The 15,578-nt window shown below is 40.1% G+C and overlaps 1 protein-coding gene across 2 annotated transcripts in view; it reads right to left on the bottom strand.

Annotated features, from left to right (window-relative positions):
- Nucleotides 1-15,578, bottom strand: part of PDE4D (phosphodiesterase 4D) — a 1,096,073-nt gene that overhangs the window by 726,213 nt on the left and 354,282 nt on the right. The window contains exon 1 of one of the 2 annotated variants that reach the window (XM_074952583.1): nt 12,613-12,980. The exons of the other annotated variant lie outside the window; for it this stretch is intronic. Coding sequence (XP_074808684.1) covers nt 12,613-12,965 — 353 coding nt within the window. The 5' untranslated portion in view covers nt 12,966-12,980. Of the gene's footprint in view, nt 1-12,612; nt 12,981-15,578 lie in introns of those variants that run through there. 2 annotated transcript variants of the gene reach the window in all.

Here is a 15,578-nt window from a genome sequence, read left to right on the forward strand (position 1 = left end):
ATCCAGTCTACTCAGAAGCTCTGTCCTACCTACAAGTGCTTTACAAAAAAGCACCATGAACTAGACAATCACAACGCTCTCAAATGAACTCACAGGAAAATGATAAAAGACAAAAACAGCATATCACCCATTGTTGAACCCTTTTCAAAAAGCAATGATTCTATATCTGATCTCTCAGTCCTCATCCTCAAAGGAAACCTGCACAACACCTTCAAAAGATGAGCCTGGGAGCTTAAATGTATAACTTTGCAAGGCACTAAAAATCATGGACCGAATAGAGACACTGGATGTATGGCTTATTACAACAATCTAAAATCCATTAACACCCACCCCCCTCCCTGCAGCTGCTTCTCCCCCACCTTCTTAACACCCCTCCATTCATATGGAGAAAATGGGTCACTTCACCTTGAATGGTCCCTTGAAATATGTATTAACTACTTATGCTAAACAATCTGGTCACCTTGTGTTTCGCTGTGACACTCTGAGTACATGTCCCAGATCTGAAGAGATCTGTGTGATCTTGAAAGCTTCTCTCTCTCACCAACAGAAGTTGGTCCAATAAAATATATTACTTCACCCACTTTGTCTCTGTAATATACAGTGACACGTTTGCCAGGGCTCAGCATAATGCTTCTTTAAAGAACTTGCACTAGAAAATACTTTTCATGTAAGAAAAAGTCTTTTTCTAGTACTTTCTCATTAATAAATATACAACCAAATTTCTCCATCCATATTGAACTGCTATGTTCAGTAAGGGATGTCTGCCTTTTGTGCACCCAACTTTAAGTTTTTCTCCTCATCTTAAAGAGGGTTGCCATGAAAATGAACATGTGTTAAAAATACAGTAATCATTTCCTGAAGGAATTTATTTGAAATTGAAAACTGATTGTCCATTCTGAAGTAGAGACCTTTTAAACACCAGCATACCTCTCCAGTCAAGTGAAAGCAAAGGCAGATATTTCTACCTGCACATTTTGTAATTGCTCATACTGTGGAAGGAATGTAAACCTCTTAGTTCCATCATCCAACATAACTATGACTTTTCTGAATTATTTGACAATGTACTTTTACAATAAAGAGCCTTGTTCTCCATAGTCTATGATGAGACCGCAGACTTATCAGAATTAGGCTTGAGTGGCTACTTCAAAAACAAAAGTCTTTTAGAGAGTGCAATAAAATTGAACAGAATTCTGTAATCAAATAAAAAACACCAGTATATGCTTATATTGTCTATGGCCAGTAGAATAAAATAAAAGATAATAAAGCAAATAATCCTTGCAATATAGATTACAAATTGATTTTCCTAATAATACACAACTAGCAATGCTGCTAGATCAGCCTACGGGTAGATCAGGCCTGAGTTTAATATAGCCAGACTGCACTTTGTGGAGACAAGGTTCTATGACCTTTGATAGAACTCCACCCAAAAACTCTCTGGCAATAAAACCAGTGAAATAAAGTTTGTCATTTCCTGACTTTGTGTGTAGACACAGTAGAACATAAGAACAAACTATTGGCTGATTATACTCTGACGGTAAGACACAGTTTCTAGAAGCTTTTGAAGACTCCCATTAAATTGTTCTCTCATTCCCTGAGGAGGGGCGTCTGTGGAATGGAGACTTCATACATAGAAAGGAACTTGAGAACTTGTCACCAAGAAAAGAAAAAATTGGATGCACATATTGAAGAACAAAACTACAATAAGCAGTTTCATTTGATTACCACAGTCTGCAGTTAAAAAAAAAATCCCTTTTTGACTGTAATGATTTCTCAAACATTTTGAAAAATTCTGTTGGTTATGGTGGAAGAGGGAAGCATTATAAAGGGCCTGATTCTGCATAGTAATGAGCATCCTTACCTCGAACGGACTACAATAAGGGCTGATAGCATTCAGCAATTCACTTAATTTAGCCCCAAATGGATAAACCCCATAACCACAGAATCACATAAACCAGCCGTGAAATTAAATAATCTACAGATAAAATGTGCTATATAAGAGCTAAATATTATTATTATTAGAGCTGAGACAATGATTTTTCAGTGTGATGGCTGAACAAAAAGAGTTTAAAAAAAAAGTTTTAGACTGACTTGAAATGGAATTTCTTTTTCCTCACTGAAATGAAAAACCAAAACAATGCTCTTTTGGGTCAAACAAAATGTTTTGTCTGACATAAAATTAATATCTTTTCACTTTGTTTTATTTTCAGGGATTCTGTTTGTTTCTTTAAATAGAGCTAGCTAAATTTCAAAATAAAATGTTTTAACTTTAAAAAAAAATAATTTTTTTTTGGCTAAAACTATTTTTGAAAACTTGGATTGAATTCACAAATAGTTTTTGTTCACCTGAAACTGCATTTTTTTTGGTGAATATATTGGCCAACATTTTTTGCTCAGTTCTAATTATTATTATTAATTTGGCCTAAAGAAATCAATGGAAAGTAGCTAAGACCCTCAGGTACTATTATACATGTCCAAGCTTCTGGTTTTTACTCCCTGAAAAACAAATGCAGACCAAAATTAATATTCTCCATAAATTTTCATGAATTTTAAAAAATAAATCGTTTTCCAAAATTGCACACTATACAATCCAGTTTTACAATTTCCTATAAATATAATACAAATCATACTAAGCTAACATTTTGTTTGTACTATATGGAGATTTATAGTTTCTACTTGTGGATCAAAAATCGAATAAAACTCAGGGTTTAGTTAAAATGACTTATGCTGAATCTTAGAGAGGATCAGTGATCAGTTCATCAGTTTAATTCTCCATGTTCTATCAAATTTAAAATAGGAACATTTTAAACTGCGTTTACCTGAAAATTTCCTTTCCTCATTCTAAGGTCCACAAATCTTTTTAAATGGGTGCTTCAGCCTGCTTGCAGTTTGAGGCAGAACAAGACCTGTCAATCATTGGCATCAGGGGAATGGATGCGTGAAGTTCTCTGTAGTCGAGATAACTACAGGACAAATAGCCAGGATAATTCCATTCTACTATCCTAAAATTACACATTGTGTTAACTATACTGTAAAGGAAAAATATGACAGTTTCTCCTGCCGCAGAGTGTGGGGATTAATTTTCCCAAATGAAATAAACCTAAATCTTTGGATGCCAATTTTCATCTCTATTCTGGATGATCCATTTGTCTTCAGGGTTGGCCAGGTACATGGACCTTATTACTCAAAGAAACAAAATTTTCAAGTAAGCATAGATAAATGTTTCTATTCTTCATTTTGCTGAGATCAGCTGTTGCAATGAGATTTTCACAGCAGTGTGCCGCCAGAGTGGGAAGAAGGATAATCCTTTACACATCGACATCCCAAAATGAGGTATATTAGGGATCCTAGATCATCCACTGGGCACTGAAGCATGAAAAAGTCTTTAGCCAATGCCATTTGTGACAGAAGACTATGACCAATATGTAGAATTTGGTAAATGTAAGTATTGATAGCCATATGGCAAGCTATCAGATCTCATTACAGGACACAGGACTTTTCTGCTAAGAGATTATTAGTGCTCCTAACATTTAATGGATAGGAGATATAATGACACCTGCCACAGGGATTCACTTAAAATATTACTACTAGGACCAGAATGAGGTTCCAAGATCATGCTCTGTAACCTTATGGGGCTGGAATCAGGATAGATGCTCCTAAAGAAGCATTTAACGTCAGGGTTTATACAAACTTCTTCTTGTGAACATGCTAAGAACATTACAGTACAAAGACTAGATCTTGTGGCTTGGACATTCATACACTCACAACAATGTCATCCTGGAGGAATTAAAGGCTATGTTTCACTTGTTTAAAGTGGCATTTGAATAATGGATTTTGCTTCAGCCAGTTATTCATTAAATTCTTTCTATGACCCATGAGAGCAATAATCACTTGATCCAAGTATCCATTTTGAACATGTCTGTTGCTGTATGGAGGACTGGATTTTTTAACATTTTTCTTCTGAGACACTGACATAGGAAGGTCCAAGCCTAGGTTAAACAGTATCTCACTGGTACTTTCTCCCTGCTATATTTTGTATGCCCCAGGGAAACAATGGAAGAGGTGAGAAAGAATATAGCAGAGACCTTGCCCCACCATGCAAGAGATAATTCAAAATTTGTATCTTAAGTCCTGACATATGGAGAGTTCACAGGGTGCTTTATTGCTGTTTACAGGTGCAAGGAGATCAACTGCCAGCTCATTTAATTGACTTTCAATGAGATAGTATAGTTCTGGGTGCAGTTTCCACTCTGCTTAATCCAACTTGTGTGTCTCTCAGGGAAGCTACTAACCCAGGGTACAAAAATTGGTTTCCTAGTGGCTCTATCCATTTCTACTGTATGAGGTCCATATGGGTCAGATAAACCTATGTTTCCCCACAGGTTGGGATAGGAGTAGGGATGCTCTAGGAGGTCTGTTATATAGGTGGCGACAGGGGAAGGGGCAGGACCCAAAGGTCCCTTATCCACTCTCCAGTATTGGCAATGTCTACCCTGTTTGTTGTGCCCTCTTTCTGAGGCTCAACGGGAATAGGTGGCTGAGTTACACGGTAAGAGATGTGGCTGTTGGTGTGGGATCCAGGCACAATCTTTGTTCTGGCATGCTGCCCTTCCAGTTGCCTCATGGAGATGCTTGCCCCCAAAGCCAGCTATTCCAATCCTGCATGCCTCTTTTCCTGCCCAGAAAGGAAGGCCAGTGCAACCATGCCTGGTCTAGGCTGGAGTGGGAGGGACTTCCTCTGCCCTAATCAAAGACTGACCTCCCCAACAAAACACTCAAGGGTGAGGAAGGGGACAAAGACCCTTCCTTTTTTCTCTGGCTTTTCTCAGCTTAGTTCTCTCCCTGCAGCCTGAGGGCACATCTACACTGCAATTAAGAACTTGCAGCTGGCTGGTGTCAGCTGAATCAGGCTCATGGGGCTAGGGCTAAGGGGCCGTTTAACTGTGGTTTAGACATTCTGGCTTGGGCTGGAGTCTGGGCTCTGGAACCCCGCGAAGCAGGAGGGTTCCAGATCCTGGGCTCCAGCCTGAGCCTGAATATTTACACTGCAGTTAAACAGCCATTTAGCCTGAGCCCCATGAGCCTGAGTCAGCTGACACAGGCCAGCCAGGAGTGTTTAATTGCAGAGTAGACATACCCAGAAGTGAAAGTAGAGCTCAGAGGACAATCTCCCCTGCAAAAAGACAAGTGGAGCCCCAGGACACAGACTGAAATTAGATGGAGACATTATTGAGCTACACTGTTAGTCATAACTTAGAAATGAAAGTATAGCATTTCCCTCAGAAAAAAAAAACTCTACAGCAAGGAGGCCTGGCTGAGCCAGGTAGACATGATATTCTCTTGCTACCAGTGACTGACAAGTTTATTCTGCTTATAGCTTGGTGGCAGAACCAAAGTACCTATTGTAATGGATCTGTGAACCTTGTTCTTTAGATTGTAAAGAATGGGGTTTGTCTGATATCCTTTCCTCACACCTTTCCCACATCCCCAGAATCAGCAGGAGGTTCAGTCTCAGAACCTGTACATCCTGGCCTATGCATATAGATGTAAAGCCATCTGCACAAAAGTCCTGTGTTTCTGCACATGTTTCAGACCTGCCCTTTCTTGCCTCTCCACTCATATATGCACTTGTCACATAGCAAAAAATCTCCGAAATAGGCTTGGTCTCACAGGTTTCCCTAACGGATGCTGCCTCCAGGATCTCTCCCCTGAAGGAGGTTTCAGAATGCAGAAAAGACACCTACCTAAATTGATGATGATCAAAATTAACCTGCCTGGGAAATTCCAGTAGGATTCATATGGATAGGAGTTGGAGGGGCAACAGGTACACAGACAGTGGATGTTCCATCAGATCTGACCCCTCCAGCTTATGGAAGGTCAGCTGAAAGGTGAAAAAACACCAGAGAGCTGGCACTATTGCCTCATGTTAGCTTATTTGTAAGAAGTACATCTATTCCTTGAACAGGTACTTCAACTAACATTTAAATATGACTACACTGAAACCTAATTTAAATGGTTCTGGTTCTATTAGGGTTGAAGAATTATTAGAGAATACAGTTTCCATTGTGAAATAAATTAAATAATGATTGTAATAAATTTAAAAAAAAGAGGTCAGAAAGAATAAGGCAATGTCTGTTAAATATAAATTGTTCCATTTTACTTTTACTTGATTAAGATGAACATGTCACACGCAAGTATCACATTCCTATATTTAACAAAGAAGGAAACCAACACCCACATGCAATGAAATGAATGTTCCTCAGACAAACATATTTTGCAAATATAAATACCCTCATTTTAAAAGTCAATATTTATTCTTATAATTTCATACAGCATAAAACTTAGCTATCTGTAATTACAGAGCATTTCAAATCACATAACTAAGTAATCTGAAGATGTAAAACTGAAGCAATCACTGGAAGGGAAATTAAAATTAAAAGTAGGATGCTATAGTCACTTAAATCAATGCAATTTTGAAATATATAAGAATTATTTGTTTAAATTACTTTATGGACAATTCATAATGGACATTAGTCCAACAATATTTATTAAGTTCAGAAAAGTATTTGTATCTTTCAGGGATTCAAAGTATGCCAATCATTACAATATCTAGGTGCCAATAACACTTCGAATTTAGTAGTAAACAAAGCAATAAACAGCTGCCAGAGAAGTAAATGACAAATCTCCTAAACATTACTGCTGTTATACAGGCTGTCACCACATTCTGAAAAGCTGTTTTTGTTGGTATGTCAAGTTTGAAAATACCATAGCCCTCACTTGTCTTGGATTGCATGGAGGTCCTTAGGGCATAACTAAGGTGAATAAGTGATCAAAAGAACTTATGCCTGCATCTGTAATTTTCACTCCATGCATCTGAAGAAGTGGGGTTTTTTACCCACGAAAGCTTATGACCAAATAAATCTGTTAGTCTTTAAGGTGCCACCAGACTCCTTGTTGTTTTTGTGGATACAGACTAACACGGCTACTCCTCTGATACTTGATCAAAAGATCAAAGGTGTGACTAGGGATGAAAAGAACCTTGCATTCTGTTAGAGCTATCAATCAGTTTTTTGCCAAGATTTGTGAAGTGATAATGATTTTTTCTAGGACCTAGAGCTGTAGCCACAGAAACCTTGTGTCTCACTAGCTATGCCACAAGGGGGTGATGAGGTACCAGGATTGTACATAACCTCTTGGGGTGGGGGGGTGTAGATAGGACAGATGTGAGACCGGGGAGTTCAAAAGAATATATTGAAAATGTGCTAGACAGCTATGAACTTTGGAGACCATAAGTGTTAAGTGGAACTCCTGGGGAATCCTGAGGAAGATGTTAATGCAAATTCCCCAACTCAGGTTATACAAAAACCTTTTTGAAGCTATGTCCTAAGGAGGTGGTCATCATCTGCTGATTACATACTACACAAGGCCAAGGCCAAGGCCAAAGGCCTGAGCTGCATAAATAAATGGCTGATGTGCCCAGCTTTTGTTCTGGTTCTAAAACAGATGTGAACTTGTAATCACAGGGAAAATCCAATCCCAGGCCGGAGTTGGGAGTGACTTCTGGTAGACTTTTTAGCACATGTGTAGAAACTTAATTTTGTATATGTTTTCACAGCAATGCTCTTACCTTAAGAATGAATATGGTCCCTTACAAGGATCTGTCTGGTAACTTAAAACTGTGGGCAACAGACATAGCCCCTTGGAGGGAAAGCAGAGAAGAGACTGTGGCATTTTGGCTTGCTGGGGATATTATGGTGTATGACAGGGAGCATTGTGGTGTATGATGTGCAGCATTAAAATTCCCAGTCAGGAGGGAGTGAGACGCTGGTCTCTGCCCCGGAGAAGTGACATCTGGGAGTCAAACTCATAATAATAGTGGGTGTCCTTGGTGGACCACTGAGGGGGAACACAGGTGCAGTTACCCTGAAATTATGACAATATACACACACACAAATTGTACCGTGTACTTTTTGGTCATTTAGCCCTCAGGGTATAAAGGGAAATCTGGCCTGAAATGACCCAGAGCTCTAAAAACCTGGGCAACACCCTGTCCAGAAATATTTTACAGTGAGAAGGGCTGGTTCTGGAGTCTAACAGAAGATAGATTACTGGGTCTGTGAGAACAGGAATCCAGAACTCAAAGTTTTTGGAACAGTGGTGAGCAAGTGAATAATCTGAGTCAAATAGTTTTCCTATTACTAACATAAAACCATTTAACTCACCAAATGGAGCAGGTATTCCAGTTATTTGCAAAAAAAAATCTGTATTTATTTCACATTCCTCTATTTGCCTTCAATATGATTGACTAGTAAATAGAGTAGATTTAGAAGAGATGTCTGTAATAAAATTGCAAAACAAATCAGACCTCTTTTATATTACAACAATCATACAAATACCTGTAGCCCTTTAGATTGTGGTTTACAAGACTGCAGAAATATTATGTAGATACGTGGCAACTAGCCCCAATGGTAAATTGAAATATTGTATATGTATGATGTATCCCAGTGTTTACTTACTACATCATCAGCTCCATCCTGCACCTTTCTGAAGTCACAAATTTCAAATAGAAAAACTGGAGATGAAAATACCATGTGGTGAAGTTCAACTCAGTAATATTTTACACTTACATATCATGCCTTTCATTCAATTATCTCAGAACACTTTAACAGAGATTAGTAATTGCTGTATTTCTATCCATATTTTATACACAACCACAGTCAGGAACCAATAGGTTAATTGACATGTCCAAGGCCACACAGTGAGCAAGTTGCAAAGTCAGGAAAAGATCCCAAGTCACCTGACTTCTAGTTCCCAACTATCTACTAAACTACACTGCTTCCTTTAGCCTTCCTGTGTACATGAATTCAAGATTACCTTCAAATTTTAAAATACAGGGGATAATTCTCCATTTAAGAAGAGATGACACAATGATTCTGATGTACTTTTCTATGTAATGAAATATTGTTGGGTTTCTTGAAAAAAAAGTGTACTACAATAAATTATTCTTAAAGAAGTGCAATGGTAATTATAAAGAGACACTGCATTAAAATTATATTTATAAACAATATTTCATTTTCTGTGTTCTCCTTTTAGCTGATCCCCTCCTAACCAACTCCCTGCAGCCTCCCTCAGTCCTCCACCCCCAAAATGCATGGAACTAACATGACATTTTCACTATCACATTGTTCACTTGTTTTTGTGTTCTGCCCCTTTCCCCACCCAGTGTCTGTCTTGTCTGTTTAGATTGTAAGATCTTTATGGCAGGGACTGTCTGCTACTCTGTTTGTAAGTGGTCTAGCACAATGAGGCCCCATTCTTGTTTCGTCCTTAGACACTGCTGTAATAAATATAATTAATAAAACAGTACCATATTATAAAAAACTGCATTTTTAAACACCTAATTCTCTTTGCCATTTATGCTTACTTTTTGGGGGTTGGGAGAAGTTGTTTTTAATTTTTTACTTTCCTCAGTTTGGATAATAAAACTAGATTGGCCTGTTTAACTTTGGTTTTAACAAATTCACTTCCTTGTTCTCATGTTCTAGCACAACACAGTTATGCATGAGTGAGTATTTTGCAGGTAAAGCTTAAAACACTATAGAAGGAACTTTAAAAATGTTTTCACTGAGTAGGTTTTAAAAAATCATGACCAAGTTTTCAAATTGCACTCCAGTACATTTTGTAAAAACTCTTATACATAATCTAAATTTTGAGTCAACACTATTTAACTGTATCCCTTTAATACAATATGGTATGATATCCTTTTCTATATAGACACTATAAACAAGTTGTGTCCTATTTTCTGATTTTATGAATTTAAAAAAAAATGAGAAACATCCATCATACTAGCCAGTATGTCCATAGGGAATCGATCCATCCATGAAGCATTTTTAAAGATATGTTCTTCTGACAAATAGCTTAAATTATCTAGTAGTACTAAAAACACAAATTAAACAAAGCCTTCTCTGGAAGGTCATCAAAAATGAACTGAAGTACTCCTAAAGACTTACCTTCTTTTCAAAAAATTTTGTGCAAAATACAAATTATACAGAAATACTAAGGGAGTATATTGCTACAGGTACTTTTTTGTTTATAATGAAAACAGCAACACTGCTACAACACTTGGGATTTAAGTTGTAAGTGAAAACCTATCAAAGCTCTAGAAAACCTGATCTTTCTGAAATTTCTTCAATATCTTTAAACATTTAAATAGAATTTGTTACAGTCCATTTTGTTTTTACATTCAACCGTTACCTGTTTTCAATCAGAATATTTTACTTTGTGTATTCATTTATGCTGTCAACTAATACACTTTAGCTAAGCTTCCTTACACCACTTTCCTTCCTTACTTCAGAAAAATAGATGCATCTGAAGCATGTGTTTCCTAGAACATAAGATGAAAATAACCACTACAAACCCTTGAATTATAAAGTAGCATGGTTTAGTCAAAACAATATTATTAACACGATGTTCATGGAGAATTTTAAGCTCCTACACATTTCTCTATTCTGAAGAAGAATTAGTTACTAAAAACTCCAAAATGATACAAAAAGAGAAGGGAAAAAGCAATAGCAGCATATTATCCCTTGGCTTCTCACCCTCTCACTAACTGATTAGTTGAGTACTACGTACATGAAACCCTGAGAATGTGTTAAGACCGGTCACAATATGGGAAAATGCTAAATACTTATGCCATCATTTTGTGATTCACACCAGCTATACTACTTTACTTGTTTCAAGTAAAGAATCAACATTTATTCTTGAAAACTAAAATCCTAAACCGTACAGTGAATGTTTTTATCTATTGAACTACTGTAATGCATTCAAATGGTTATTAAAATAGGAGATAGTTCATTCTTAGACATTATTATTTGTTCACTTAAATCTCTGTGTTAAAATCAATGTAATAATTATGGACAAGCACAAGCTCACATAAGGGATACAAAGATTTAATAGTGGAACTGTCACTTGAAACAAAAGATATTAAAGACAGACCAAGTAAAAATACAATTCTAAATTTTAGTTGTTGAAATTATTTTATGTACTATTTATAAAATGGAGACTAGGGCTAGTGTTGTGCAGAAACAGAGTAACTGAGTGCAAGAGAGCATGTGTGTGTGTCTCACAGTTTACCAGAGGGGCACAATCATACCATGCACAAGGTCATACACTGTAGAGCTCTAGTATGCACAAAATAATTCTCTGGTATTTATTCACAAAGCATACCACACTGTAAGAGTCTGACCATCCAAATTAGAAAAAAAAAATCTTCTCAATATTTAACTGCAGTTCAAAGTTCCTCTTCCCACATTTCACTACAAGCCCTTTATTCACAATGTCCACCTAATATTCAGATTCAAAGGTGTCGTTTTTCCAACTAACGGAAGTGGTTCCACTTGCTGCAAATGAAGAATTATAAATTGAACTACACCCTGCCATCAGTTTTATAGCAAAACTACCCATTGATTGTAACACAGAGTTCAGTTTAAAAACCGGTATCACTCTATAGCCCATAAACTGCAAAGTAGGGACCATTTAGCTGCACACAGCAAAATAATATATAGCTCACTTAATAGGGGACCATAGACTAATATATGATGGACTCCTCCCTCTGACTAAAAAAAAATCATTAGTCTATTTCTCCATTTAACCCATAAATCCTAGCAAGTCTCTAACCCTGGATCTGTTACACTGCTCACCTTCACAGAAAACGGTTATTATTGGAACCTTATGTTGACAGCACAGGTTTCATCCTTCCCTCCCCTTCTCAGTACCAACATTTTATACTCCTCAGATAGCACTGTAATGAAAGCAGCAGTGCATCTTTTAGATTCTCTTTAATGAGGAGCGAGTAGCAGGGAGAACGAGAAAGGGGTCCCTTCCCGCTAAGCCAGGCGCTCTGCAGTGGGTGATGTGTTCATTCATTACATAGGCTCATTATAGCACGTTTCTGGGGAAGATGATTATACGTTTTGCTCTCAAACTTTCCCAAGTCAGCCACGTGCTTGGTGGTGGGTTGCTTTCGGTGGGGGTGGCGGGGTGTCAAAGTCTTTCCCTACTTGTATGATAAAGAGACAAGTTCTTCCTCCGTTCCTCTTGGCCATCCAACTACAGCCTGACTCAGGACTCAGCTGCTAAGTAAGTGGCCCCCCAATTCCAAGGTGGCTTGGCACAGCATACACCTCTCCCCCGCAGCGGTGCCCTCATTACCTCCCCTCGCGCCTGTGTCCTGATGCCCCCCCCAGCCCCCTTCCCCAAAGCCCTCACTACAGGTCTCACCTCTGCCCTGGTGCCTCCCCCCCCTTCTGTCCTGCCGGCCCCTACCCACGCTCTCCTCTCTGTCATCCTGCGCCCACTACCTCCTGCCCCCTGGGATCCCTCTCACATCCCACCCCCCAGCAACGGCCCTTCCTGTCAAACAGCTGCCGGGCGCACAGAAGGGGGCTCTGGGCTGGGGGGGGGCGGGCGGAGATGGCGGGAACGCCTGGCAGTCACCCCAATGCCGCCAGCCTCCCCCCCCCGCCCCACCAGCCAGGAGCGGGGGACGCGGGAGCGGCGATGGAGGGAGAGCGGGACCTCTCCGCCCGCAGGCAGCGCGCCCCAGCCCCTTCCTACCGTCGGAGTCCCTGGGAGGACGAGGGCCAGGACATCCGGGATTTCTTCAAGCCGGGCCGGTGGCCGGTCTCCACGGCGTACGACGCGCGGTCCATGGCTCGGCAGTTCAGGTAGCGCTCCGTGTCCGAGTAGCCGCGGTGCCTCACCCGGCTGCCGCTGCCGGCCAAGTAGCGGCCTCGGGAGGCTGGCGGCGGCGGCTGCGGAGGCTGGGGGCACTGGGGCGGCGGCTGCCGGAGCTGGGGCTGCTCGTGCCGCCACAGATGTTTGGGGGCTTTCAGGCTCCCCCCGCCGCCAGCCCTGTCGCCGCTGTTGGCCAGCGCGGATAAGCAGCTGCCGCCGTCCTCTGCCTCCATGCTCGCTCCTTCGCCTCGGGCGGGCCGGCGGGGGCACCTCCGCGCTGCAGGCGGCTGCTGCTTCCCGAGCAGCGGGGAGCTGTTCAGCAGCCCTTTCCGCAGGCTGCCGCCTTTTCCCCCCTTCAGCAGCGCCGCGGGGAAACCGCGCTGAAAAGTTGGACAGCTCCTGCCTCACTTCCCCGGACTCCGCGAGGAGCAGCTGCCGCAGGGAGCGAGAGCTGCTGCCCTCTCCCAGCAAAAACACTCCGGGTCACGCAGGGAGCTGATGATGAAGCCTCGTGGCTTCAAGCACTGAGAGCCAGGGAGCTGGGGAGAACAAAGCGCAGAAGAGACTGGAGCAAGCTCTAGAGCTAATCTGTGAGACTGAAGCTGGCACTGGAGAATACACAACTAACGGCCCAGCCCAGGCAGAGGGATGGACTAGATATGACCTAAGACGAGTTTCTATTGCTAATTTCTCTGATTCTTCTCATCCTTTAAAAGCTCCTTGGAGATTTTCTCTTGCTTCTTGAAGCCAAGCGAAGTAAGCATGCATTAGATAGCATTTTGCTGCTTGTCTGCCTTCTATTTCTCTCCCACTTGGACTCAGAATGGAAAGTGACTTCAGGTAGCAACGTACCACAGAGTGGATGTCGCTGTTAAATTGACTGAGTAAAGATGGAACCGTAGGCTTTTAACTCCTTCGCTTCTCAGCATTATATTATATTTTTAATCGTTCCCATATCAGGCTCAGAAGTCCTCTGCTCCCACTTTGAATCTTCCCCTCGTCTTTCTTCTTCCCCGATGATTAAACTCTCTCTTCTCTCTGCGACTAATCCTGGCTGTGAATCAACGCGAGGAAGGTTTAATTATAGCGATGCTGTGCCTGCTGCTGGAGTGAAGGCTGAATCAAGCTTTTCCATTATAAACCACGAGTTTCAGGAGTTTGTAACTGCCTGTAGAAAAATCATTCAGCTGAAATTTACAACACAGTAGCTTCAGCTCAAGACAGCATTTTTTTTCCAAATACAGTTATTTTAAAATTTCAGTCTGATACGTTTTGCACTCCTGTACACTAAATAAAAACAGCCATACTTATGGCACTGAATAACAATTTGATAAAATTAATTTGTGGAGGCTTTCATACACAGTATGAATTAGATATTTTGATTGATTCTTAAAAGTAACAGTATTTGAATTCAGTTTTATATCTGGCAATAATTTTTAAATCTGGCATGTCGTTAATAAACAGAAATATTATGATGAAAAATTATAGAAATTTAAACCATTAATGCATATTTAACAGACATGTTTCCTGTCTACTCAAACAATTATTCTATTTGCCAAAATACCAGTGACAGAGCATGCGAAGTACCATGCAAGTATCTGTCCTACTTTATAAGACGGTACATTTTCTGTCTTACAACACTGTGGATGAGTATGCACTCAAACTGCTCCAAGTAGGTATTTTCACCCACACAATTTCTGATCCCTCCAAACACATATGGTTCACTCTGCTTTTCCCCTCTTTCCTCCATCACTACGCCACAAGTGCATCCATTACTCCTCTGCAAACATCCCCAAAATGACCTCCCTTCCACATCTGTAGATTTCCTACCCATACTCTCCAAATTGAACCCAACTTTGACCCTCCCTTAACTGTTGACCTTTCCTGAAAATCTCCCTCCAAAAAGTGACTTTATTCCCTCCCAGTTACCTAACCCTCTTTATGTCACAACCCCAAGCTATATTGTCAAAAGCACTTTTTTTTGCAGCTGTAAGCTGTCTACACTAAGAGGGTTTGCCAGCATAGCTATGCCAGCAGACCTTTTCTAGTGTGGACTAAGCCTCCATCCCCATTCATTCCTTGGCCTTTCTACTGAAACTGTCAACAATGGAGTCAATTAGTGCCACATGAACAGTGATCGTTTTTGTTAAATGGACAGTCCTCCGCTAAGAACTGAACTGAGAGATCCAACTCTTTCACATAGGCCACTGACAACAACTTTCAGACACTACCAACAAAGTGTGCATTAAATATGGAAATGCAAAAAACACTCTCAGTTCCTTGAGTCCTTCCATTCCAACCCACCCTACTTCTTCTGCCTTATTTCTCCATCTCTTCACATATTACCATTCAAGAAGAAAACACACTGTTGAATCTCACAGGGATAATTTTGATATGAAACAGTAAAGAACTGTGCAATGCCATATCTACCCTCACCATTGCCTGATTGCTAGCAATGACTAAGGTTCATGATGTTTGTTTTAAAAGACAGTTTATGGTTGCAGTTTAACATATTTTACACCATTTCTACAAAATATATAATAAAAGCCTGAGTCGAATACTGACAAAGATCAATTAGGTAACTAAAAAAAAAAAGGTCTAATGGAAGATCAGTCTCACTGTTTCTTGTAGCATCTATGATCAGCTTTCACAGATGACAATTTATAACTTTACATAAAACTCTTTATTCATAGATGCATAGGATTTTGCCAGTGCAAATAAATAAAAAATAAAAACCCATCCTCATCAATTGTCCTTATTCCAAGAAGTTAGAGCAACTCATCAGTAGAAATAACAAATGAGAAAGGTGCAAGACCAAGGACCAACTTGGTTTGAAATTAACTCAT

This window comes from Natator depressus, chromosome 5 (genome assembly GCF_965152275.1).
Source record: "Natator depressus isolate rNatDep1 chromosome 5, rNatDep2.hap1, whole genome shotgun sequence".
Taxonomy (NCBI): Eukaryota; Metazoa; Chordata; order Testudines; family Cheloniidae; genus Natator; species Natator depressus.